This window comes from Mus pahari, chromosome 14, assembly GCF_900095145.1.
Source record: "Mus pahari chromosome 14, PAHARI_EIJ_v1.1, whole genome shotgun sequence".
NCBI lineage: Eukaryota > Metazoa > Chordata > Mammalia > Rodentia > Muridae > Mus > Mus pahari.
Window position 1 is genome coordinate 56,022,853 of NC_034603.1, and position 24,626 is coordinate 56,047,478.

Below are 24,626 nucleotides of genomic sequence, written 5' to 3' on the forward strand. Positions count from 1 at the left end.
CCACACCTTCATCAACAGAATCAAACCTTCTGGTAGTTTCTAATACGTAATGCAGACAGACAAGCCATGAGCTAGAAGAAGCTGGGGGGGGGGGGCGGTCTTTGTTCTTTGTAAACACTGGAAAAGATGCTGCTTCCTGTCTGCTTGGGAGGCCAAAGGTCTTCTCTGTCTCCTTTCCCTATGTTTGGAAGAGATGTTGGCTTGTGGGCAGTGTGTGTGTGTGTGTGTGTGTGTGTGTGCGCGTGTGTGTGCGCGCGCTTCATGAGTGACACCCCCACCCCAGCACTGATGTAGTTCCAGTTGGTTCCATCTTTATTTCTGTGACCTGGGATGCGCTATGGATCCCCCAAAGATGAAGAGGATTCTGAAGCCTTGCATAGCTGCAGGAGATATGATTTGGGGGACTCTTTCTTCTAAGGTTGCCTGATCAAGTCCTCTTCTGCCCCCTCGCCCAGCACGCCCAGCCTCTCCATATAAGCCTTTTCCTATCGCTGGTTCAAACTGTCTTGGCTAATCTAATGTTGCTTCCCTGAATCCAAATACTGGAAAATAAGCTACCAAAAGAAGAAACTACTACCCAGAATGTAGGAAACATGTCGTACACGAGTTTGGAAACACTGCCATCTGTCACTCTGGCTGGCCCAGGCTGCTTAGGCCTGCCTGGGGTGGCAGGGCTCAGCACTTTACAGAAAAATTCATAGCTCTGACTTCTGGGTGAGGCTGGGAAGAAAGCTGGGTGGCGCATGACTGGAGCTAGAGGAACCGGGGGTTCACATCAGAACAGAGGCTCCAAAGAGAAGGCGACACTAATCAACAAAGGGGCACATTTCCAGGATCAAACGGAAATGGTCTGCTTTGACGGAAGCTGATGCGCGTTCATTTCAAAAGGAACAGAATAAGCCCTGAGCTCCTGGCATTCAAATCAGGAACCTGACTCAAGACACACTGTTTGAGGAGCGAGACCAGCTTTTCCAGAAGGTACCAACAGCTGTGCAGATGCCCTAGACAGGTGAGGGGGGCCCGGAATGGCTGCTGCTTGCGGCAAGGGGGTGCTGAAGAGAACATGGGCTGAGAATGCCTCGCCACCGGCTCTTGGCTACAGCAGAGAAAATACATAATTGGGAACCTGATAGCTGTCCCTGGGGAGGAAGCAGAGAGGCCAGACTGGGAAACTGAGGCAGCCTGTGGCCAACAGTGAGGAGTGGACAGTTTGGGCTTGCTCTCTTTAGGGTGTTAGCACCAGAAACATGGAAGGCAGGCACAGAACATGTGTCTGTACCACCTTGGCAAAGCTTTAACATAATTGCTGTTTTAATATTCATTTACTCTTTAGATGTTTGGGTGGGAATAAAGGAAGTATATCACAATGCATCTGTGAAGTATCAGGAGGTTTGGGCAATATTTTCCTTCGTTTTTAGAACATTGAACCCGGGACTTTGTATTACCTGCACAAACCACTGAGGCACATCTCTAGCCCTTATTTTGAGGCAGGGTCTCAATTAGTTTACTCAGGTTAGCCTTGAACGTGTGATTCTTTCCTATGCCTCTCAAGTAGCTGCGACTATAGAGGTTTGTCACCAGGTCTAGCCTGCCCTAGAGTGGGACTCTCTACATGGTGACTTTAGCCTAGCATCCTTCTCCTTTACCTCAGGTTCTTCGGGTCCTCAGGGCAGAGGGCTAGCAGTCACATTCAGGAGGCTGTTGGCAGAGGAATCCTCTAAGACACGTTCCCAACCCCTGGCCTCCTGCTAAATGTCTGTTACAGAATGTCTGTTATGTACCAGGCATTGTCCCAAGCACTGGAATCACTTGCCCTGTGTAGTTCCTGACGGAAAAATTAGGGTTCCATTCCCCAGATGGCACTTTATAACTAGGCTACAAACAAACTGACTCTCTGGGACAAAGACAAATGGCAAATGATAAGATGAGCCTCAGGACACTGTGGGGGGTCCCTTGTGCCCCAGAACCTTCCGGCTTCTGTCTGCTTTAGGATCACCACTGAGCTCACGGAGATAGCTGCTTGGAAATGGAGGTGCCAATCAGACAACTCAATCTCAGGAACAGAAGGAGAGGGGGTGGCCATTCCATCATGGCAGTGAACCTTGACCTAGCCCCAAACATCTCCCCTCTTCCACCTAGCTGAGTTGAACAAACTTCTGACTTTTTAATTCTGGTCACCCAGATTCTCAAACACAGAACAGACAGAGAAAGCCGAGATCATGTTTTTTTCCCAACCTGAACCACTTTTATTTGATATGCTTGGTCTTAGTTTCCTCCTATAGGGTTAAACAGACCCATCTCCGCAAGGCTGCCATTGAGCCCTACTGAGTCACCTCTGCAGCCCAGGATAGCAAGTGCTGGACACCCAGAACTTTCTGATCTCTGGAAGCTCCAGCTCTGACCTTGGCCCTATCACTAGCTCCGTAAGTGGATATCTGGAGCTCCAGCCCCATTCCCCTACAGCGTGAAGATTCTCCATCCTCGATTCTCTAGACAGCATGCTTTGGGTACCAACCCTGCTCAGGGGAGGGTCCAGAGGTCCTGGGAGTCTCTTCAAGAGTTCAGGGTAGCAACTTACCAACTAGCACAGAAACACAATTTAAAATCCTAACGGCGAGCAGAGGGCACCCAGTTCACAGGCTGGAAGGGGGAAGAGTGCTTTCTCTGCCTTCCTATTCCTTGGCTAGGAAAGACCCGGCTGTGGCAGTAAGTCATGCTAACGACAGCAGTAGTGTCTACTTTCTCTAGGCCAAAGAATTCCCTTGAGTCTTTCTCCCACTGCACAAGAAAGCCATGTCTGTTTCTTTAATAGATGAAGGTGCTGCAGCTGAGAGAGGGGAAGCAAATGGGCACGAGGCTAGGTGAAGGAAGGAGACAGCTCAGTTGGTATAATGCTTGCACTGCCAGTACAAAGACCTGAGTTTGATTCCTAGAACCCACATTAAATAAATAAATAGTCAGCCAGTCACGATGGCACATCCTTGTGATCCCAGAACTGGGAAGGTGGAGTCAGGTGGGTCCTGGGGCTTGCTGAACAACTAGCCTAGCTTATTTGGCAAGCTCCAGGACAATGAGAGACCCTGCTTCAATAAACCAGGGGGACAGTGCTTCTGGAATGCCACCCACAGTAAACACACACACACACACACACACACACACGCGCGCGTGCACACACATGCACGCACTCACTCTCACACACATGTACACACACATACACACAAGCACACACGCACACACACATACACATGCACACACACATACACAAACACACACACATGCATGCATACATATACAAACACACACACAACCCTCATGTTCTCAGTTAACGCCCCTCCCTACCTCATCTTCCTCCTCTGTGAGGGCGCAGCTACTAGTGCCTATTCTGTGGAGCTGCCGTGAAGAGTCATTGAGATGACAGCGTGAAGTGCTTGCCACAAGTGGACTGCAAACTTCTATTCCTATTTTTTATTATTATTGCCCAAGGTAACAGCAACAGAGCTGCGAAATCCCTTTGGTGCTTCCCATTCTAAAATCCTATTAATTTACGTGATTTGGCATTCAAAGGGCTTTCATGGATAACATGCATAATTTACTGGGGGAGCGAAGAGCTGTTCTCTCTCAAGTGTAAGCTTGAACTGTAGTAGGGTCATGTGACAGGGGAACAAAAGGACACTTGGAAGGTTCAGGGAGGGCCTGGCCAGGGTGAGTTCATCAGAGGTGTAAACATGGACCCCGAGGCTTAGGGCTGAATGGAATCACCAGGATCAACTCAACCTCTGCCCATTATCATCTGCCCTGAGATGCCACCTCCCAATATCTCTTGCCAACGATTTTCAGGTTCCTGGCGGGGTGGGGTGGGTGGAGAGACACACAGCATGGCAGGGCCCAGGATCCTTTCTGGGTCCTTCCACCAAGTGGAATCTTGTCTGTGCCTCTGTATCCAGCCAGTGAGGACTGGTCTCTCACTTATCACTGTGTCTCCAGCGCTGAGCTCAGGGCTTGTTGACAAGATAGCTGTCTTTAGCTCTGTGCAGACTGCAAAATAATGTGCGGCATGGATAAGGTAAGGAGAGGGATTGGCGCTTCTTCTGGCTTCTAGCCTTGCCTGAAAGCAAGGACGTTCAAAAACAAGACTATGGGGTGGAGGTCAGGATGAGGATACCTGGAGAACAGCTATCACTAAGAGATAAAGTGACAGGCCGGGCTGCCTCTTCCTTAGGAGTGAATGCACCTGGAAGAGGCTTTGGAAGTTCTCTATGGCAAAGTGGGACCAGTATCCATCCCAAAGTATCTGCACTGACGTCAAACTGGCAGAGTCTGTTGTCTTCCCCAGCATCTACTCAGATGGTGACCACAAAAACCAATGGAGGCAGGAATGGGAAGGAAGGAACAGAGTCCTGGGCTTTTTTGACTTTATCACTGCTCCCTAGATCTGGAATACCTTTTTAATATCAACTGGGGAAACGTGTCTGTCTTCTTTTACTTTTTATTTATGTGTATGTGTATGCATGCCACATTAAGTGCCAGGTACCCATGAAGGCCACAAGAAGGCATCAGATGCCATGGTGCTGGAGTTACAGGCAGCTGTGAGCCACCATGTGGGTGCTGGGAACAGAACTCAGGTCCTTTGCAAGAGCAGCCAGTGTTCTTAACTGCTGAGCTATTTCCAAGCCCTACTTGGTGAACCTCTTTTTGTGTTTCAAGGCTTCAGTTGGTTATTACATGCCATGGTCTGAATACGTCTATCATCCCTAAATATGCATGCTGAAATTCTCATCTGCAAGGTATTAGGGGGGGTAGGGCCATTGGGAAGTGAGTAGGCATAAGGATGGAGCCCCCTTGGTGAGATTAGTGCCTTTATAAAGGAGAATCCAGGGCTGGAGAGATGGCTCAGTGGGTAAGAGCATTGACTGCTTTCCTGAAGGTCCCAAGTTCAAATCCCAGCAACCACATGTGGCTCATAACCACCTGTAATGAGATCTGACACCTTCTTCTGTATGTCTGACGACAGCTACAGTGTGCTTATGTATAATAATAAATAAATCTTTGGGTTGGAGCAAGTGGGGACTTAGCGAGCAAGCGGGGCTGACCAGAGCGAGCAGAGGTCCTAAAACTTCAATTCTCAACAACCACATGAAAGCTCACAACCATCTGTTCAGCTACAGTGTACCCATATACATAAAATAAATAAATAGCAGGCCATTTATAAAATAAATAAATAGGCAGGCTAGGCAGGCCTAGAAATCTGAGTTCAACCCCTAGTGCTCATCTATGGTGGGAGGAGAACACCTACAACATAAAGCTGTCCACTGATCTCTACGCACTCTGTGGCAGGTATGCTCCACCCACATCATGTACAGACATACACATACATAATAAATAAATATGTTAGCTTCCAAAGAATTCGATAGTCCCATGCCCCAGAAGATACACCAGGAAAACAGGTATCTGTGGACCAGGAAGGAGTCCTCACCGTCACGGTGAATCTACAGCTGCCTTGACCTCAGACTTGCCAGCATCTACTCCTTAGGGAATATATTTCTGCTTCCAGTTAGCTCCAGGCTATGGTGTTGTTACTGTAGCAGGAATAGGCAAGGACTGCCCTTCACAACAGCTCTCCAGGTACCATCGATGGCTCCCACTATGTTCACTGCTCCCGTGTCTGCCACTATTGGGAATGCTCTAGCTGGTCACACACAGGATGCGGCTGTAGGCTCTGAGCTCACTGCCCAGTGTCTGTGTTCTGAGACTCTCTGGGGCAGGAGCCGATGGTTATACCATGCTGTCTTTCAGCAACCAGAGAGACGAGAGTCAAGGGTCTCTCTTGGCAATGGATCCAGACTAAGCTAGACTCAGTGAAAGAAGTTTCTTTGTTGCTTGGGAGGAAGGAGTAGTGGGTACGTCTTGGTCTCTTTGCACATCCTTGGCTGATCCCGGAAGTCATGAAATACCGGGTCCGCAGGCCCCATGTGACAGTCTAACCCCCTTTCATACTTTGAGTAATTCTTGTTCAATTATGTTTTCTACACTGCAGGCTTTCTCTTGGTTTTACTGATAAAAGTAAAAACCGAAGGCCTAGGAAAGGTGACAAGGTTCTCGATGGTGAGATTCAGAGGGGACTTTAAGGCTGGTGGTGCAGGTACCTGAGAAGGTATAGGAGAACTGAGGGCAGCAGGGGGAAGAGATGGAGGTGGTGGGTACCATGTCTCAGCTCACAGGGAGTAAGGCACACACCTGTAGCCTCTTTCACTGTTTACCCTGCTTGCTCCCACAGACCCCTCAGCAACCTGTGAGGCAGGAAGACCACTGTCTCTATTTAGTAGGTGTTTGATAGGTAAGGGACACTGAGGCCCAGTGTCTAGGCAAGCCAAGGCAAGGACCCCATCTCCCAGCTTTCTGCAAAGCCAGCGTGTGGTAAGGGGTGTGTGCCTGTGCACGCGCGCGCACGTGTCATGTGTACGTCTGGTATGACCGTGGGGAGCTGAGCAAGCGCTCACTTAGTTGCATCCTCTCATTTATGCAGAGCAGCTTCAAGAGGCACAGAAAGCTGATCGCGAGTGAAACCCGCAATTCCTGTCAATTCCGATTGCTCCAATTCATTTCTGCAAATGTTTATTAAGTACCTATTAGGCAGTGTGCTCTGCTTTCATCTGGGAATAGAGTCAACTCTTGATTTTCCATGCCAGCGAGGATCGCTCGGTGATACTGCACACCCGCAAGTCCCCACAAACCTCCCTCCAGTCCTGGCTGGATTTGGGGGTGTGCTGCTGACTTTCAAAGCAGCAGATCTGCTTCCTGACTAAGCTTGCCTTTAATATTCAAATGAGAGGATAAATCCCAAGTACACACAGGGCCAGGTGGCCGGCAGGCTGGCCTCTGGGAGCCGGCTTGTCATTTAAAAGCGCCTCTATGAAGAGGTAATCTCTAGAGAGGAATGGGGAGGGCAGAGACACGTTACAGAGTTGATGAGCAAGGCAATTCCTTATAAGGCCACACCCTGTTTATAGCCTTGGCCCCACCCAGGTGAGGGAAACCTCAGCTCCATCAAACAACCTGGGAGGCCAACCTCCCACCCTGACATTTCAGGATCTGCTTCCTATCTGGTGAGAGGCTCACCTCTACTCACTGAGCAAGGAACCAGGGAGAGCCAGACAGGTCACCACACGGGGTACCACAAAGGTCCCCTGTGTGAATATGTCTGGGATGGGATAAGGTGAGGGTGAGGAAGAGCCCTTACAGACAGAAGTAGGATGAAGGTGACAGGAGATTAGGTTGACACTGAAGGGCTGGGCTTTCTGATTTGTGGGTTCTGAGATTCCACCAGGACAGCGCTGGAATGGCCTCTCTTGGCCCAAGGCTCGGAACACTTGTCCAGAGAGTATAGAACACAGGAGACGCGCGCGGGATTCAGTCCTGAGTGCGAGCTCAGGGCTTCCTTTTCTGACCAGGGACAACCTTGAGAGTCTCTGTCACTCTGGTGGACCCGAGAAAGGGCACAGAAGGCCACAGGGCCTTGAAGCGGCTCAGTACCACTCTAGATAGAAGAGGTTATTTGGAGAGCGTATTATCTGCTTTTCTGGAAACTTTGCAAAAGTACTGTTCTCTGGGCAGAACTGGCAGCTGGTGTAAGTCACGGCCCTGTGCCCATAGCCAGGGTTCTTCACCCCCAGCCTGCCCATTTGAGGGGTATTATCTCCTGGATACTCAAGATGCTTATTCTGCCTCTGTAGGCTGTGATTGGCCACTAAACCGTCTTTGTTCAAAGCCTCAATATCTTCAACTAAGGTTACCTAGCAGCAACTCTGCTGACGAAAGGTTATTTGAGGTCCTCTTCAGACGGAACAGGGCCTCTCTGAGCTAGGCTGCCTCACCTCAGACCACCTCCTAATGAGCACTATTCAGCCAGCACCAGGGACTGGCGCTGTACAGTAACTAGGAACGAAGAACTGGTGAGGAGGGAGGGGTTTAGTGGTTGTGAGTCCTGATGAGCCATTCCGAGGGTAATTAAGCCCCAGGTGTTCCAAGACTGGCACCCCAGAAAGCCAATCTCCACCTGTCACAGTGGCATCAGAGACCTGACCTCTCTCCATTGCTAAAGAGACAGGGAACACACTGGCAACTTCTAGCCCCAGCTGCCGGAGAAGGGTCTCCCCAGTCTGGGACCTACACAGCCCTTCTTCCTCATACACACAGTAGCTCGGGAGGGAGGCATAAAGGGTGGATTACAGGACGCTGGGTTGGCTCTCATGTAGCCTGGAACACTGCAGCTAAGGCAGTCAATGAGACTTTTGGCAGTAGGTGCTATATTAACCTTTACTGTCCTTAGTAGCGTTGGACGATCCCAAAGAGCCACCAGCCAGCCTGCGGCAAGGGAGAGGAATGTAGCTGAGAAGGTAAAACTGAGGCGATGGGGTGCAGACAGGAGGGGGCAGCCTTCTGGCCTCACCCTTGACACTTCTGTACTGCCCTTTAGCTCTGCACACCCTAACCTGCTCTGGAAGGCCACCTCTATCATCCTCCACTGTAAACCCTCTTCCAACTATTCTCTGCTTTGGGGCCTAGACCCACTCTGAAACCTGATTCACACTCCCCTGGCAGTTCCTCACTCAACGCCCCGAGGCCTGCCCCGGGGGACTCCCTGCTTCCCTGGGGGAATCTGATGCCACTCCTATCACTGAGGAGCAGAATCAGGCAGCACCACCAGGAGAACTAAAGATGGGAAGATCACTCTAGAACGCTTACTTCGTTAGCCACTCGGAAACTCGTAATTTCATTCTATGGAGGTTACTGACTTACACAGCATATTCACAGACACACATGCATGTACCGTCCCTCAAGTATAACTCAATTAAAAAGTCACTTTCGTTTTTTTTTTTTTTTTTAAGAGCACAAGGTCACCTGGCTAAGAAGTGGCCCTAGAATAAGAGACCCACCCTTCACGTCACCATCCAGCAAACTTGTCTATTGCCCTTTAACCTACACTGCTCTGGGGGTTTGGAAAGCAAATGGATGCCCAAGCGTGTGCACATCTGTACAGACCCACACCTTATGCAGATGTAGGAGGGAGTGATGGCACAGGGAGGGGCAGGGCGCTATCCCACAGCTGCCACAGGCAGCTGCTCTGACTTTGCTCAAGGACAGATCACCTCCATCGAAAGCACAGGGCACTCTGCCAGAGTGCCGAGACAGAGGGAGAGAGCTGGGGCCAGGCAGCAGCCAGGGGGAAGCAACTGCACGCGGCTGTCCCAGGTGCTGGCTATCTAGAGCATTCACCTCCCCTGGAGCGACAACAGGACACTCTCAGGTTAAGAGACGGCAGCACACAGCATGTCCGTGGTAAACAATTTATTTTTCTACCTCAGTTGCTTACAGGGGGAAACGTAAGATGTCATTAGGGAGCAGTACAGATGAACTATTTACAGCACCGCTCATGAGAAAGCATGTAGGAAGAAAAAAGAAAGAAAGAAAGAAAGAAAGAAAGAAAGAAAGAAAGAAAGAAAGAAAGAAAGAAAGAAAGAAAGAAAGAAAAAGAAACTGGGGGTTGCATCAGTTATCTTTAACCAGGGGAGCCAAACTGCACAGATCTCCTACCGCACATGGCCGCTCTGTGAATACCAAAGATGCTGACATTCAGACACACAGATCCTCCACTCACGTTGGGTGAGTCAAGGAGAGCATGGGTCACTCACGGTCTGAAAACACTAGCTTTTGTGGGTGCAACTGAACTATCGTTACTAACTCCAGAGAGCAGGGACATTTCAAAGAGGGAAGCGGACAGGGTCATCATGACACAATCCTTCTGTGGGGAGGGGTGGCTCTCAGAGAGCTAGCCCTGAAATGTTGCCTTGAATTGGATGGTCCCAGGTGTCCTGTCCCTTCCCACTCGGGCAGTGCCATGGGCTAGGGGTAAGGCACATGAGGCAGGGAGGTGAAACTGGAGAAGGTTGGTCCAATGGAGGTCAGTGCCTATCAGTGAAGCACACGGAAGGGTAGGCATGTGACTCTGCTATTCTTTCTCAAAGACAGATGAGTTTATTGTGGCAATAGCCACCAGGAGACCAGCCCCAAAGGCAATGGCAACCAGACAGTGTTTACACCGATGCTCCTTCAGACTCCATTTTCCACACAGTTTTGTAGAAGGGTGTGAGTGTTCACACTGGCACTACACATCACGGGACACAGGCACTCCCTCTAAATCAGATCGCTGCAACCCCTCTGGGCCACCAGCACTTACAAGCTCGCCCGATAAGCCTGTCTGATCATTATTCTAAAGAAGCAGCATTTTCCTGGATTCTGTGAAGGCCCTATGAAGTTTGTGAGCAGTTACCTACATTCTGGGGGAGCTGACCGATGGTGTGGGGGTGGGACTGGCCACAGTGCACTCAGGAAGTGAAGTGGGAGGGAATGGGAGCATGAACGTTTTCTGAAGCAAAACAAAGCAAAACAACGAGGTCTCTTCCAGAATTTGAAACAGAAAGAAAAAAAAATCATTTTCATTCGTTCCATCAGCCAGATAGGACAGATTTCAGGGGGGCCCTGCCAGCAATTGGGTGGCTCTGGCAGGGGTATGTACTGTAGAAATGACGGCAAACCCCATACTTGGGATGCCTCTCTTAGGAGCTCGCTGATAACCATTGCATCCCCCAACATCGAAATCAGCAAATAATTTGAAAAGTGAAATAAGACTAGAAACTGCTGACAGTAAATAGAAGGGAGGGGCCCAGAAGGATCCCAGGCAAGGAAGTGGGCAGAGCGATGACAGGGCAGCCATTCTAGACTCAACACTGATGAGAACACAGGGCCAGGGAAGACCCTTGACCATGAGAAGCAGGAGCCATTTGCAAAGTGGTCATACCCCAGCCTTCCTAGAAAAGAACCCGACCCTAATACTGAGAAACGGCATCCAGCCTCTTTAAAAAAAAAAAAAAAAAAAAAAAACCAAAAAACAAAACACGCCTTGTCTGTTCTCAAAGAATCCTGAAGGCGGTCCCAGGTGTTAAGCCTATTTAGCCCAGCTGTGTGGTCCAGGGAGATCTATTGGGACTACATACCACACAGGTGGGGTGAGACTTGAACCCTAAGCAACTGGGATGGATGCAAAGGTCAAGGCAGGTGCAAAGAACACTTTGGAGGGCATCGGGTTCCTTTGCGTTGAGAAGGACTCAGGTTCCTGCTAGTGAGTGAAGGGTCTGTGCGGTTTGAGAACCTAGATGGACTGTCATCTCTAGCCCTGCGTGCCTCTAGAAGGATGGACTCAGAAGGACTAGGAAGGGCATGGGGCCCACACATAACCTCGGAGGAGCAAGAAATGGGAAGTGAGCACAGGGTAAGGCCATTGAAAAGACAGCAAAGAAAAACCATCAGGACAACGTGGTAGTGATGAGATCTGTGGCAGTGTCAGAAAGTTCCAGGATCCAGCCCCAGGGCATGGGAGCTTGTTCACTGAGGAGAAAGCAGGGTTCTACGCTGCTCTGATCTCAAAGGATCACTCTGCACCTCTACTGCCTCCTTAGCCACACCCACCTCCGACATCCCTTACAGCAGGAGACAAGAGACTGATGTCAGAACATTCTAAAGCTTCCTGCCCTAGAAGCCCCCCAAGTCTGAAGCTCTGTGATGATGTCATGTTTGATTCTAAAGGGACTGAGTACAGCCTGAGCCTAGGACTGAAGGGACAGAGGGTCAGCCTAGGCTTTGTGTCTAGAACCAGCAGGGACTTGGCAGGGTCAGGAGTGGGGTGAGCTCTGACTTCTGCCTGACTCCTGACATATTAGGAGGAAGGCTGGGTGGCTCACACCTCCTTGAGCTGCAGGCAGGTGCCTTACTCTGGTTGTCTCTGACCATGAGATAAAAGAACCCAAAAGGCTTCAAAATGTGACCACAATGGATGGGAGACAGACACTTTGGTGGCTGAGAATGGACCGCTTACCATATGGGCCAGGGAATATCGTCTGTCTGTTTTCAAGGCTGACTTCTACCCCATTTAGCACTAGTGACTGGCCACAGTTGAGTTGGTGCCATGATGAAGATGAACAGCATCTCCAGGCATAGACACTATGCCTAATTCCTTATCAAAGCTTTGACTTCCCAGAAGGGGCCAGGCACCTGGGAACACCACTGAGTTTTCCCAGTCCCAGTTTGGTCACCTTGGCATATCTGTCTGTCTGGGGTAGACCCAAGGAGGTGAGCCATGGAGTCAGAACACTAGCAGACGCTTCCTGAGCTGGTTCAGTTGAGACAGGGGTCTTAACATAGGATCCACTTCATTATCTCTAAATGATGTCTCTAATTCTGCATTCACACTCCTCTACAGTACCACATCTGTTCTTTTAATCTCTTGAACAGCACTGAGAAACAGAACCCTTAGTGGGTGGGATAGGAAAACCCTACATTCTACTCTGAGACCAGCCACCGCCCCCTCATGTGGTTCCTGAGCCACTGGAATGTGGCCAGTGTGAATGAAGAACTGTTTTTCCTTTCTCCTGAATTTTAATTACTACATATCTAAATTTTAGCGATCAATACTACCTAGTTGACAGGTAGATGCTGGCTAACGGTGAAGTAGTAGAAGCTGGGACTCAAGACTGCATGGACTCTTTTTTTTCCTTCTGTGTCCTCAGATCTGTACCTGCCTGTAATGGGGATAAACCCAGGAACAGTTCTAGCCTGAACTCTGGTCCTAGAGTCCAGGTTATTACAAGCTGCAGAGAGGCTGTAAGGAGGGCCCATAAGGGTCCTTGCTGACAGCATCTCCCAGATGGGGAACCTGCCTAGGCCCCAAGGAAGCTGCTGTGCTCAGCCTTCTGCCTTGAACTTCTGAAGCTCTACCTTCCTTCTGCCTCTGACCCCATAGTCAGACCTCACATTCTTTCAACGGTTCTACCTAACATCCAATCACAAAAAAGAGAAGCAAGGCACAGAAGTGGGTAATTTGCCATAGCCACTTGTCCCAATTGGTACCAGAGATAGGATAAGCGTCTATGTTTCCAATGCTGGCCAGAATCACAGGACATAGCCCTAAATATCTGCTGTTTCCATCTCAAAGCCTGAGCTGAGGCCGGTGCTGATCTTTCCTCCAACCTCCTGCTCCTCAGGCTTAGAAAGCCTTCCCTCAGGCCAGCTTTCTGTGCCTTCTGCTCATCACTTCTCTCAGGCCTCCAAGAAGAGACGTGATAACCACCAATAGTAACCCTAAGTCCAGTCATTGAGCATGGCCCTCCCATCCCCTTAACCCCTGCAGAGAACCATGGAGCACAGACTTCTTTACATCTGGACAGATTATCTGACTGTGATGCAGTAGGCACCCTAATATAGTCTCATCTGTACTGCTTGACTATGAGGAGGTTTACCTCACAACACTCCTACAGCATCCCTTCCTGCAGCACCTTTCCTCTTTTCCCCAGACCACGCCCACCTACTCCTTCAGCTGAAGCACCAGGGCATGTGTGGGCAGTGCCATGCTCTGCTGTCTGTGTGGAGTAGAATGAGAATCTGCACAGCTCATTCAGGGTGCAAAGCACACGCCTGACTCCTGCAGCACCTCATCGGCATATGGCAGGAAAGCCCGATGTCAGGGCAGTCAGGCCAGGTTAGAGAGAGGAAGAAGGGAAGGCAGGCTGGGAGGCATTAACAGGTAGATGTGGACAGCAGCAGGTAGCAAGGATGCTGGTGTGACAATGAGCCCTGGGCCCAGAGTTCAGTCCCCCAGAAGAAGACTGAGAATAGTCTTGGGGAAAAGGAGGTGAGTAGAGGGGGTTTCCCATCTCTTCTCTCCTCTATTTTTTGCCACCAGCATCAAGGAAACACTTTAGTCCATTGAAAAGCCCCAACTGTACCCTTTAACCTGGACCAGAGGGGACTTGGCATACACAGGTAAGCAAATTGCATTCTCTTTTGGAGCATCTGTCTGCCCCTCCCCACTCCTCAGATGCAGCCAAACCCCAGGGTCTAAGCCACTCACCTGGGAACTGGTAGCCATAGCTAGGAGCAAATCCGGGGTAGCCTCTGCCATAGGTTGCCACAAAGTTGGGGTAGCCTTGAACACAGAGAGAAAGAAAGATCTGTCAGACAGTGGCCTTAGCTCTGGAGTGATATTCCAGGGAAGGTAGCAATGACCATCAGCTGTGGTTAGTCTCACGGAATTGTGGGTCTCTGGGGATGGTTTCTCTCCAGGTCGACTCCCCTCTCTCACGTGGCTAGGTGTGTGACCATCAATATGTTTACACTGAACCCATATTTAGGCAGCCAGACCGCCCAAAGCCCAGGTACCAAAGCTCGTGAACCGGTCGAGTAAATGCCACGTGGAAGACAGAACACAGTGCCTGCATTTGGCCCTGACATTTGGAGAGCTTACCCGGAATGTACTTTGCCTTAAAGATGTTGACAGTAGGAGATTAAAGTCCTTGTACTGCCTTCTTCCAAGGCAGTGGACAGGGGCCAGAGCACCACATAGGGCAGAGGTACTCGGGGACTGACTGTCCAGGAGCCACACAGAGGGCCGCCTCTCGGCTTAGCAAGCCACAGCTGGGGGAGCCAGGGGCTGTGTCCCAGCACAGACACTGTACAGATATATGTCTTTAAATTTTCATGGACAATTTATGGTGGGTGGTGACCTAGGGTGACTCTGAACTGAGGGGTGCTGAGAGCCTTCTGGCGAGTCTTGGAGGGGTAGGGCCTGTTCCAATCTATGAAGCAATCTCCCATTTAAGAGGTCACCTTAGCACTGTCCCCCTCAGTCTTCATGCTTAGGTCTTTATTCTGACTATGGCAAAGGTGAATATAACCTTCTTATATTTGAACATCCTTGGTCACAGCAGCTCCTCAACTACCTCCTGTCCCTGTCCCTAGAGAGACCTACTCTGCCTCCTTCCACTGAGTGTGAGCTAGCTCAGTACAATCATTTTTTTTTTTTTTTTCGAGACAAGGTTTCTCTGTATAGCCCTGGCTGTCCTGGAACTCACTTTGTAGACCAGGCTGGCCTCAAACTCAAAAATCTGCCTGCCTCTGCCTCCTGAGTGCTGGGATTAAAGGCGTGTGCCACCACGCCCGGCCCAGCTCAGTACAATCATAACCCACAGATTTCACCAGTCCCTGTCCCCAGAGTCCTACTCTGCCTCCTTCTACCCAGTGTGAGCTAGCTCAGTACAATGAGCTAGCTACTCCACAGATGTCACCACAATCTCCTACCAGCATACTGGCCAGCCCTCTGCTTTGGCCTCTGAGGTGGCTGTCTGCTGGGTGTCAGGCCAGCTAGCATTTGAATGAACTCTGTCCCTGCCTGGGAGGCAGGCCAATGCAAACTTTCACGGGGACCTGAGTCTAGAGCCAGTGGGCAGAGGATGGGCAGGTGGCTCTGCGTTTACTCTGGCATCAGCAGGACAATCCAGTATCCAGAGGTGCCAAGTGGCCCTCTGACCAGGCCATTCCTTGGCTGTCCCCTTGGCTGGGAGCTCAGGCTCTGATGGCTCAGCTCCCTAAGCTCCTGTCTGCTTTCCAGGTTCCATTCCTCAGCCTTCTTGTCAACTCTGGGCACCACTGCTCCTGACAGTCACCTTTGCCACCTCCAGAAGTCAGAGCTATTTCTTCTGTTTCCACCAAACAGCGGGTGGAAAGCCACTTCAGCCGTGGACGTAGGACAGGCCCCAGGCTTTCCAGAAGACAGGGAGCGGTAGCCACTCTCCACATGGTTCTGCACTTCTACCACATTACGAGCTCTGGTGGCTGATTAGCTACCAGCCATGGATTCTCACAAGTCATACCAAGCATAGTCTGGCCCTCCAAGCCAGTGCTGGGGCGGAGGCCCACTCTCTACATTTCCCCTTCTCCTCACCCCCACGGGCCGTCCTTTGGAGCTCTTCCCATTGACAGCCAGACAGTGTTTGTGCCTCAGAGGCCCAAAGGTAGGTGTTTCAAGGCTGTAGATGTTGGTCAATGGCTTCTGCCAGAGAACAGTGGATCACCACTGGTGCCAGGTCACTCATGGGTCTGGAGACTTAGAATCTAGTCCTGGCCCATGACCATGCCCTTGGGGATGACTACGGCCTGGATGCTTGAGTCTCCCTAAATTCACACTGAAATCCCAACCATCAACCAGATGTACTGTATTAGCAATGGGGCTTTTGTGAGGTGATTAGCTCACAAGAGCACGATTCTCATAAATGGGATTAATGCTTGTGGTGGTTTGAGTGAAAATGCCCCCCCCCCCCGAGACTCAGGGTATGGTACTATTGGAAGGTGTGGCCTTGTTGGTGTCAGTGTGGTCATGTTGGAGGAAACATGTCACTGGGGGTAGGCTCTGAGGTTACAGAAGCTCAAGCCAGGCCCAGTGTCACTCTCTTCTTGCTGCCTGAGGATTTACATGTAAAACATGAAGCTCCTTCTCCAGCATCATGTCTGCCCGCACACAGCCATGCTTCCTGCCCTGCTGATCATGAAGTAGACCTCTGAAATGCAAGCCAGCCCCCTGTTAAATGATTAACCATGTTTTGCCATGGTCATGGTGTCTCTTTATAGCAATAGACCCCAAACTAAGACAATGCTCTTTTAAGGAAGGTTCCAGAGAGACTACTAACTATCTCACTATGTGATGACAGAGTACTGTCATGACACCACCTACAATTGATCATTCTACCAGTGCCTTCATTTTGGATTTCCTAGCATTCGGGACTGAGAAAAAAATGTTGATTCAAAGCTGAGCAAGACACACAACTCTGACCCGAGACAGGGGTCTCCCCTTTGTCTTAGAGGCCGAGTCTTACCACAAGTAGAAAGCCTTACCAGTCTTGGGGCAGGGGGTTACTGATGTACCTAAATGGTCAGCAGTGACCAGCTATGGTTCTTGCTACAGTGGAGCCTTCCCACATGTGCGGTCCCACTGAATTTCCTGTACAACTGCGCTATCTCTGCTTCATCTGGGCCTGCCACTGGCTCTGTCCTGGTGAGATCCTCCTCCCAATGCCTCCCTGGCAGTTGCTACAGGCAAGACAGAATGGCTTAGCAACTTCATAGCCACTGTCCTCAGAGGGGGAAGGAGCCTAGGAGGCCACTGAACTCCTAATGAGTTCCTAGTTGGGAGGGGGGAGGGGAGAGGGAGAGTAGAGCAGTGGTTAGACCTCAGAGACCTTCATTGAACTCACGCACGATGGGGTGTTCTCTAGAATTTATTTCCTGGCAGGGCAGCTCAATTTTTCCTCTAAATTAATCATCCACTATCAAACCAGATCTTTCAAAGCTAGACTTCTTATAGCACTGTTTCAACAATATTGATAAATGGATTATAGGTAAACAGTCAAATCACTACTGCCTAGGTGCTTTCATGGTGAAAAATGGTTCCTTTGCCTCTAACTTCAGAGCAAGGTCCTAAATTTGAAGTGTTAATTTGACAGCAAGAGCAAGGGGCCATGCATCACTTTCCCTAGATGGAGGTGAGGGACGGTGGAATGGCTAGTCCCTCCCTGTACTCAAGCCATCCCTGTGGCCTGATTGCATGCATTTCCCCCACAAAGATCTTAAAATCTTCAACACCAAAGAAGAAACGGAAGTCAAGTTCACACCAACTTTGGGCTTCACCCCAATACTGTAGGCCAGTATCATCATCGCCCAAGGAATGAAGATGAGAATTCCACACCTGCCACGCTGGGGGAATCTCATCTCCATACCCCCAATGCTGAACAGCCTCTCAGCCAGGAAGATGAAATTATAAATTTATAATACAACATTACTTCAATTTTCCTCTTCATTTGCGGCTGTGCAGCCCAGCTCTGCTCCAGTGGCTCAGGGCCCAGGCCGCACGGGGGAAACTGGCTGGCTGCATATCAATAGCACATTACAGTAGACCTACGCGAACGCTCCATCAAGCCACATTACAGCAGGATGACCCAGCCACCACTTCCATTAGCAGCTGGGCCCCTCCCACACTGGCCACTGAACAATTTATTTGCTCCAGTACTCTGGATGCCTGATCAATCCCACAGTAATTATCTCTTGTCACTAAAGGGAAGAAAAAAAAAAAAAATCAAGCCTTCTGCCTGGATGAACACCTTCCTCGCACACAGCTTTTCCATTGTGGCTGCCCAAGTCAGAAAAGGACAATAGAACTTGAGTGTGCTGTAAAGTTCTTTCTATGGTCCTCTCCTGGGGAAGCTCACGGGCTTCTCAGAACTGTAGCTTTAGATCTTTGTTCTTAACTGAGAAAGGTTTGCATCCTACATGGGTCACGGCTCATCCAGGTTCTTACTCAACCACCTAGTTTCCTAAAAAAAAAAAAAAAAAAAAAAAGGCTCTTCCCAGACCCTTGACTTTAAGGAGATAAGAGAGAAGGGCCATTTGTCCAGGGAATGCTGTTACATGTGTGGTACCATGTTAGGGTTAGGGTTAGGGTATGATACCATGATAGTTCCATGAGGTCAAGCAAGTTCCAAGAGCCCATCATGGGCAAGGATGCAAAAGCTAGTCTACAAGCCGGGTGTGGTGGCGCACACCTTTAATCCCAGCACTCAGGAGGCAGAGGCAGGTGGATTTCTGAGTTCGAGGTCAGCCTGGTCTACCAAGTGAGTTCCAGGACGGCCAGGGCTATATAGAGAAACCCTGTCTCGGGAAAAAAAAAAAAAAAAGCCAGTCTACAAAAACACACAGCCCAAGAATTCTAATTTTTGTTAGGGATCCTCCATACCCACACTAATTTAACCTTAATTAAAGCTATTTGAAAAGAGAACTTCAGTCTTAGGGGGCAAGAGCCACATCACAAATGCTCAACGACTGGTGTGCACATTCAGCTTCAGCTGGCACTCATGACACTGACCAGCGGACAAAGGACAGTCTCACCATCTCAGAAGGCTCTGCAGATCCATGGCTCCAAGGGGCAAGAAACAGCTGGACTCTGAGCTGCTTCTGGCTACCAAGAAACAGGTGCACAGATAAGATTTCCTTACAATGGACTCAAACCAGTATTTCTGGAGGGAAGGTTAAGTGCCAGTAGAGACTACAGACAACTCTAGGAAGCTAAGCTGTGTGTTCTGGAGCGAGTGTCAGCAGATCACAGGTCCGCAGGCCTTTTCAACATTTATTTGTTTGTTTATTGCCTTCAATCTAGAAGGCATTAATGTTGGAGAGCACCACATCAGGGATTTCAGGGATTTATAAGGATCCCTTGCAACACGTGAAGATAAAGTTATCTAGTTATGGTTAGTGGCTAGCTGGCCAGCAGCTTCTCTCTTCTCCCCAGGCCACCAAGGAAAATCTTTCTGCAAGGCTTCAACACTGCACGCTCTCTCTACCATGTGTTTAATAAATAGCATGTGCCCAACCAGGCCAAGAGCATTAAAGGCAGTAGGATTATGAGACTGAAGTCAGAGAAGACCAAGAGGAATCAAATACATCAATATCCACAGGTTTGCTTTCACCAAGTCCACTTTCACTAAGGAAAACTGGGGCGACTCTGCAGGGCTGGATGGCTACGGGTGTTCCCACAGAATGTGGACAGTGGGACAGGACCTGGGGCTTGCAGTCCACTTGATGGCACAGTTGCTTCAGGTTCTCTGTGGCTCAGAAGCAAGAGGTGGGGCCCTGAAGTAATTCTCCTCCTCCACTTCAGCCCTCTACACTCTTTAAAGGAATCCCCAGCATCTTCTATCCCGTTAAAGGCTGTGAAAGCTAACGTCAAAACATGCTGCATTTTCCCAAGGATGCTGGCAGTTCTATCAAGTGAGATCAAGAAAGAACGACGCACTCCCATACACTTGTCAGCCCCCCTTTCCTGAGACCTCCCCAAAGGATGGAGAAAATCCTGAAGGATATTTTAAAAATTAGTTCCATGGAGCCCCAAGTCATGAGACCAGCATGCTGGCTGCTGTCTCAGCTCCTGATTAGGACATTAGTTCCCTGGTAGGCAGGTTCTCTGCTGCCCCCTAAATGTCTAGAACATTTGTGGCACAGAGTAAGCACTTGGTAGGCATATGGTAGATGAGTGAATTTTAACATTTCAATGGCTCCTACATTTTGCTTTTGAATACTCTTTTTTAGAAACTCCCTTCAGTAATGAATATTCGACAGGGTCTCATTAATTTGTTTCAACAGGGTCTCTCAGTGTAGCTCAGACTGCTCATGATCTGTGGTTTTGCCGCAGCCTCCTTGTTGCCAGGAATACAGCTGTGAGCCACTGCATCTGGCTAATGTCAGGGATCCTTTTAGTTTATTTTTTTAATCAGACAGGTGTTCACAGAGTCCAGACTGCCTCAAACTTGCCCTGCAGCCACAGATGACCTTGAACTGTGCATCTTTTTGCCTCTACATCCTGTGTGCTAGGATTACAGGTGTGTGTCACTATGCCTACCTCTTCAGTGAATTAAATAACTTTTTTTTTCTCTCCTGTAGGAGTTAAGTTCATCCACCAAATTTGTCAGGGATGGGGACAACATGGGTCCCAGGACTGATGTGCAAACAATGTACTGTGGAGATGGTGACCCTACCCAAAGGGTAGACTAGCCAAGGCCACACTACCACAACAGACGAAAGGCACCTGAGCAAGGAAGAGGTCGGGGAGGATGAAGTCTTCCTTCTGTTCCCTCCTAAAGAGCTAGTGGCCCAAGGACCACGATGCACCATTGGTACCAGGAATGCAATCTGGTGCCTATATACCAAGAGCTAAGCACTCTGCCACAGATCAACATCGTGGGTAGGAGTCATTTACAAGTAATAGTTATGAAGTGGGGGAAGGTCTTGCGGCACAAGCTTGAAGACTCGAGTTCAACTCCTTAGGGTGTCCTGTGCAAGTCCAATGCTCAGAAACAGAGAGGAGGCTCCTTGGGGCTACAGGCTAGCCAGTTTAGCTGAACTGATGAGCTCCAAGACCAGTGAGAAACTATGCTCCCCCCCATGCATGTAGTGCACTCATGCACGCACACATGTACACACATATATCCTCTTACATGTATGCACACAGATTGACTGAGACTCTTAATTTCCTCTATCAAGTGTGTGTTCTTACAGTTGATGATGGAGTTACACTCCAATAAACTTATCACAGATTGACAACAGTGCACCCACTGTATTTACTGCACCCAATCTTGTGACTTGCACAGTTTAGTGACAGCAGCACACTGCATGCAAGATTGGGCTGTGTCCCTTCCTGACAGAGAACACGAGAACACGGCTGTTCCCTAACAAGCTACCGTTCTGGAGCTGCCCCTGCCCAGCTACTCCGGGGAGTGTGGCACTGTAAATTGCCAGCCTGGGAAAAGATCCAAACTCAATAGTCACAGCAGTGTCTACAGAATACACACGGCTGTCTTGCTATTAAGAAGAAAACTAGTGTTGTCAAGCCAGCTGGGGACAATCTTGTCCACCATAACACAGTCTCTGAGCTCAATATGCAGCCAACTTCTGATCCCCCTGCCTCCACCTCCTGCATGTCGAGTGCTGACTTCACTCATGTGCACCACATGCCCAGTTTTATGCAGTACTGGGGAATTGAACCCAGGACTTCATGCACACTAGGCAAGCCCTCTATCAGCTGAGCCACACTCCAGCCCTACCATATTGTTTTAATTACTGTAGCTTTTTGCACTGCTTTGGGATATAGTCAAAGTAGTGTTTTCTTATTTCTCTTTAAAAGAAAATTATTTTCTTTCCTCTTTCTATTTCTAAGGTAAGTTTTAGAATCACATAGGCAGTTTCTAAGGAACAATAATAGGATTTTTTCTCATAAACTCTGTTAAGCCTAAAAAATTAATCTGAGGAGAATTAATAGATTGGCTATTTAAAAAACATTCTCAGTGGCACCGTGCTGTGTCTTTTAAGTTCTTCCATATAGCTCTACCTGCCCAAGTTATTTTCTCAGACAAGTAGGTACAATTCTTTGTAAGAGCATGAAAAGTTTAATACATTTAAAACTAAGCCAGGAATGATTTAAACAGCAGCAAATCTGAAAACACATAAAGAGCTTATCAAACAATATAGAAGAGGGACCCTTAGCCAAGCCAAATGAAAACCCATTAAAACTAGACAGCTCATGTGCCTGAATGGAATTTTACCATTAACGACCATTTATCCCATTTAATTAGTATTTTCCCGACACACAATAACTTGCACTAAAATACCGTTCTCTCGCCTTGAAATTTCTAATTATTGTAGCGACCCACACCATTACGCATCTCCTCCGCTTTCTCCATCCTTCATGCCATTTAAGCGGTGAGATTTTCAATTATCTACACAGGGCGGACAGAGATACCTTTAAGGAAAGGGGCATAATATGCAACTCAATTTCTCTAAAAGCCAGGAGAGATCATTTTTAGTCAGAACAAACATACTTTGTCTTTCATCATTCTTTTTTTTTTGCAAATAAAGAGTAAAACAGGCTATTTAAAACATCCATTTAAATGCAAATTTTGATATCCCAAGAGAAAAATGTTAATCATTTAAATAGACAGGATTAGTGCCCACCCTTGCCACCCTTCAGTTCCTCTCCTAAGTTTTAGAAAAAAAGTAGCCTGAGTCCACACACGTTAAGGCAGCAAAGAATCCTTTGGTCACAGGAACTCTCACTGGGCCAAGAAGGTTGAGAGAGAGACAGGTGTGCGGTCCTGTGTCGTGTTTGAGGAAGAGGATGGACAGAGAGTTTCAAGCACATCATGAACTAGGCTCTAGGCAAGATAATGCAATAAGCTCAACAGATTGCCAAGACCACCTCAAAGGCAAACCTATCGACCTAGAAGATGAGAGAACGGCAGCTTAGACAGGTAAACTGAAGTTCGGATGGATTCAGTTTGCCCAACGGCCAGATGACTCAGGTGGGACACAGGTACAGACTGCCCCAGCCCTCACCCCAAACCTGCTGTGCTCTCCCAGCCTAGCCCCGCCCACTGCGCTCCCCTCACCCCGCCCACTGCTCGTCCCAGCCCCGCCCCTATGCAGACTCACCCAGCATCCCCATGCCAAGCATGAACGCATCCATGGTGTATGGCAGCCCCCGGGCCCGGCCTCTTGTCCCAGGTGGGAACATGACTTCTTTCGGCTGAGCTTTCTTACATTCTACCTGTTAGACAGAAAAGGAGAACAAATGAGATGCAAATGAATTCCACGTAAATGTCAGATGCAGACGCGATCGGGTTACGAGCTGTTATTTTTAGCCTTGCTCCTTACTCACTGTAAAAATAGCTGTGCTGAGTAAATGGCCTGCAAAATAAATATTTAAGAAACCACACCACTTGTGCAAATCCTGCTTTGGAAAAACCTACAAGGATGAAATTAGGTTCTGGAAGGGCAGTGAGGACGACATGCAGGGCTGCATGCAACCCAGTGGCTGCAGAAGGCCTGAGGGCTAAGGAGGCGGAGACAGCTGATGGACGAGCCTGCAGATACCAGCAGCAGCAATTATAATCATCTTTCATGGTTGTTTGGCCTTTTAGACAGATCCCTTGATGGTCCTGCCTGCCAGGGACTACAGGGAGGGTACTCAGTCCTGGCTCCATCTCCCAGATAAACACTGAACATCAGAGGTTCAGAAGTATCATACCACAGTCCAGTCCCATCAGGCAAAGGTCTTTCAGCCACATGTTACAATTACCAAGTAGTTAGTGATGCCGCCATTCCCTTGGGACCCACACTACCCATGGGAGTCCTGAGATTTTCATATGGGCTCTGTTCCTATGGACTGCTGGTTTTGCATTGAGCACTTGTGCCTTTTAGTGGCTGCTGACCTTTCCATTCATCTTCTGCCTCCAACACCCCCCCCCCTTCCCATTCTACTCCTGCACACAGAGGTCACTTACTGAACACTCCAACCTACACAAACTAGAAACCTTAGGGCCAGGGAGACGGCTCAGTGCAAGGTCACTTTCCATCTACCGTGATATCCTGAGGTCATTCTCCGGGACTCACGTGTTGGGAGGAGAGAACTAACTGACCCTTCAGAGTTGACCTCTGACCTCCACACATGTGGCACATGCATTCCAACACAAATGAAGACAAGCAAGAAAACCCTGAAGCTCTAGCAATCCATGCCGTGGCCTGCAGAAGCTCCCGTGGGGTTTGCCAGGAGTGCCTGAGCTTACTCAGCATAACTTGCTTTTAGTGGCCAGGTGGATTTAACAAGCGTCGCTGGCTGTAAATCAAGCCCATTGCCGATAAAGATGGGCTGAGCAGGGCAAGAGCAGGGCACTTAGAGCAGCCAACAGCAACATCACAGGAGCCTGACGGTGACAGAGGAGGAAGAGTTGGGTATCTTATTTAAGAACAGTCTGGGGACATATGGTATGGGAGCAAGAGCTTCCCTTGGCGCAGCAGCTGCCGAGGGTAGTTGTATCATAGGAGACTGTGGCTGCTTATGGTGTGTCTGAGGCAGCTGGGGTGAGCTAGACTGTGTGCAGTACACATCGCTTAAAAGGGAAACCTATATAGCGGATCTGTTTTGGAGATGCACTCATCCTAGGTACTCCAATTAAAGATACTGTAGTTAACAGCTGGGCCTTTAATCCGGGCTCCTGGGAGGCAGAGGCAGGCGGATTTCTGTAAACTCAAGGCCAGCCTGGTCTACAGAGTGAGTTCCAGCACAGCCAAGACTGCACAGAGAAACCCTGTCTTGACCCCCCCCCCCCCCCACATATAAACAACCTTTAGTAATTATAAGGCCA

The 24,626-nt window shown here is 49.1% G+C and overlaps 1 protein-coding gene across 5 annotated transcripts in view; it reads right to left on the reverse strand.

The window, feature by feature from the left end:
- Positions 1-24,626, reverse strand: part of Msi2 (musashi RNA binding protein 2) — a 407,725-nt gene that overhangs the window by 32,409 nt on the left and 350,690 nt on the right. For all 5 annotated transcript variants that reach the window (XM_021211875.2, XM_021211874.2, XM_029545991.1 and 2 more), the window contains exons 9-10: positions 22,915-23,029; positions 13,961-14,035 (exon numbers count right to left, since the gene is read on the reverse strand). In XM_021211875.2, the coding sequence (XP_021067534.1) occupies positions 13,961-14,035; positions 22,915-23,029 (190 nt within the window). The remainder of the gene's footprint in view (positions 1-13,960; positions 14,036-22,914; positions 23,030-24,626) is intronic.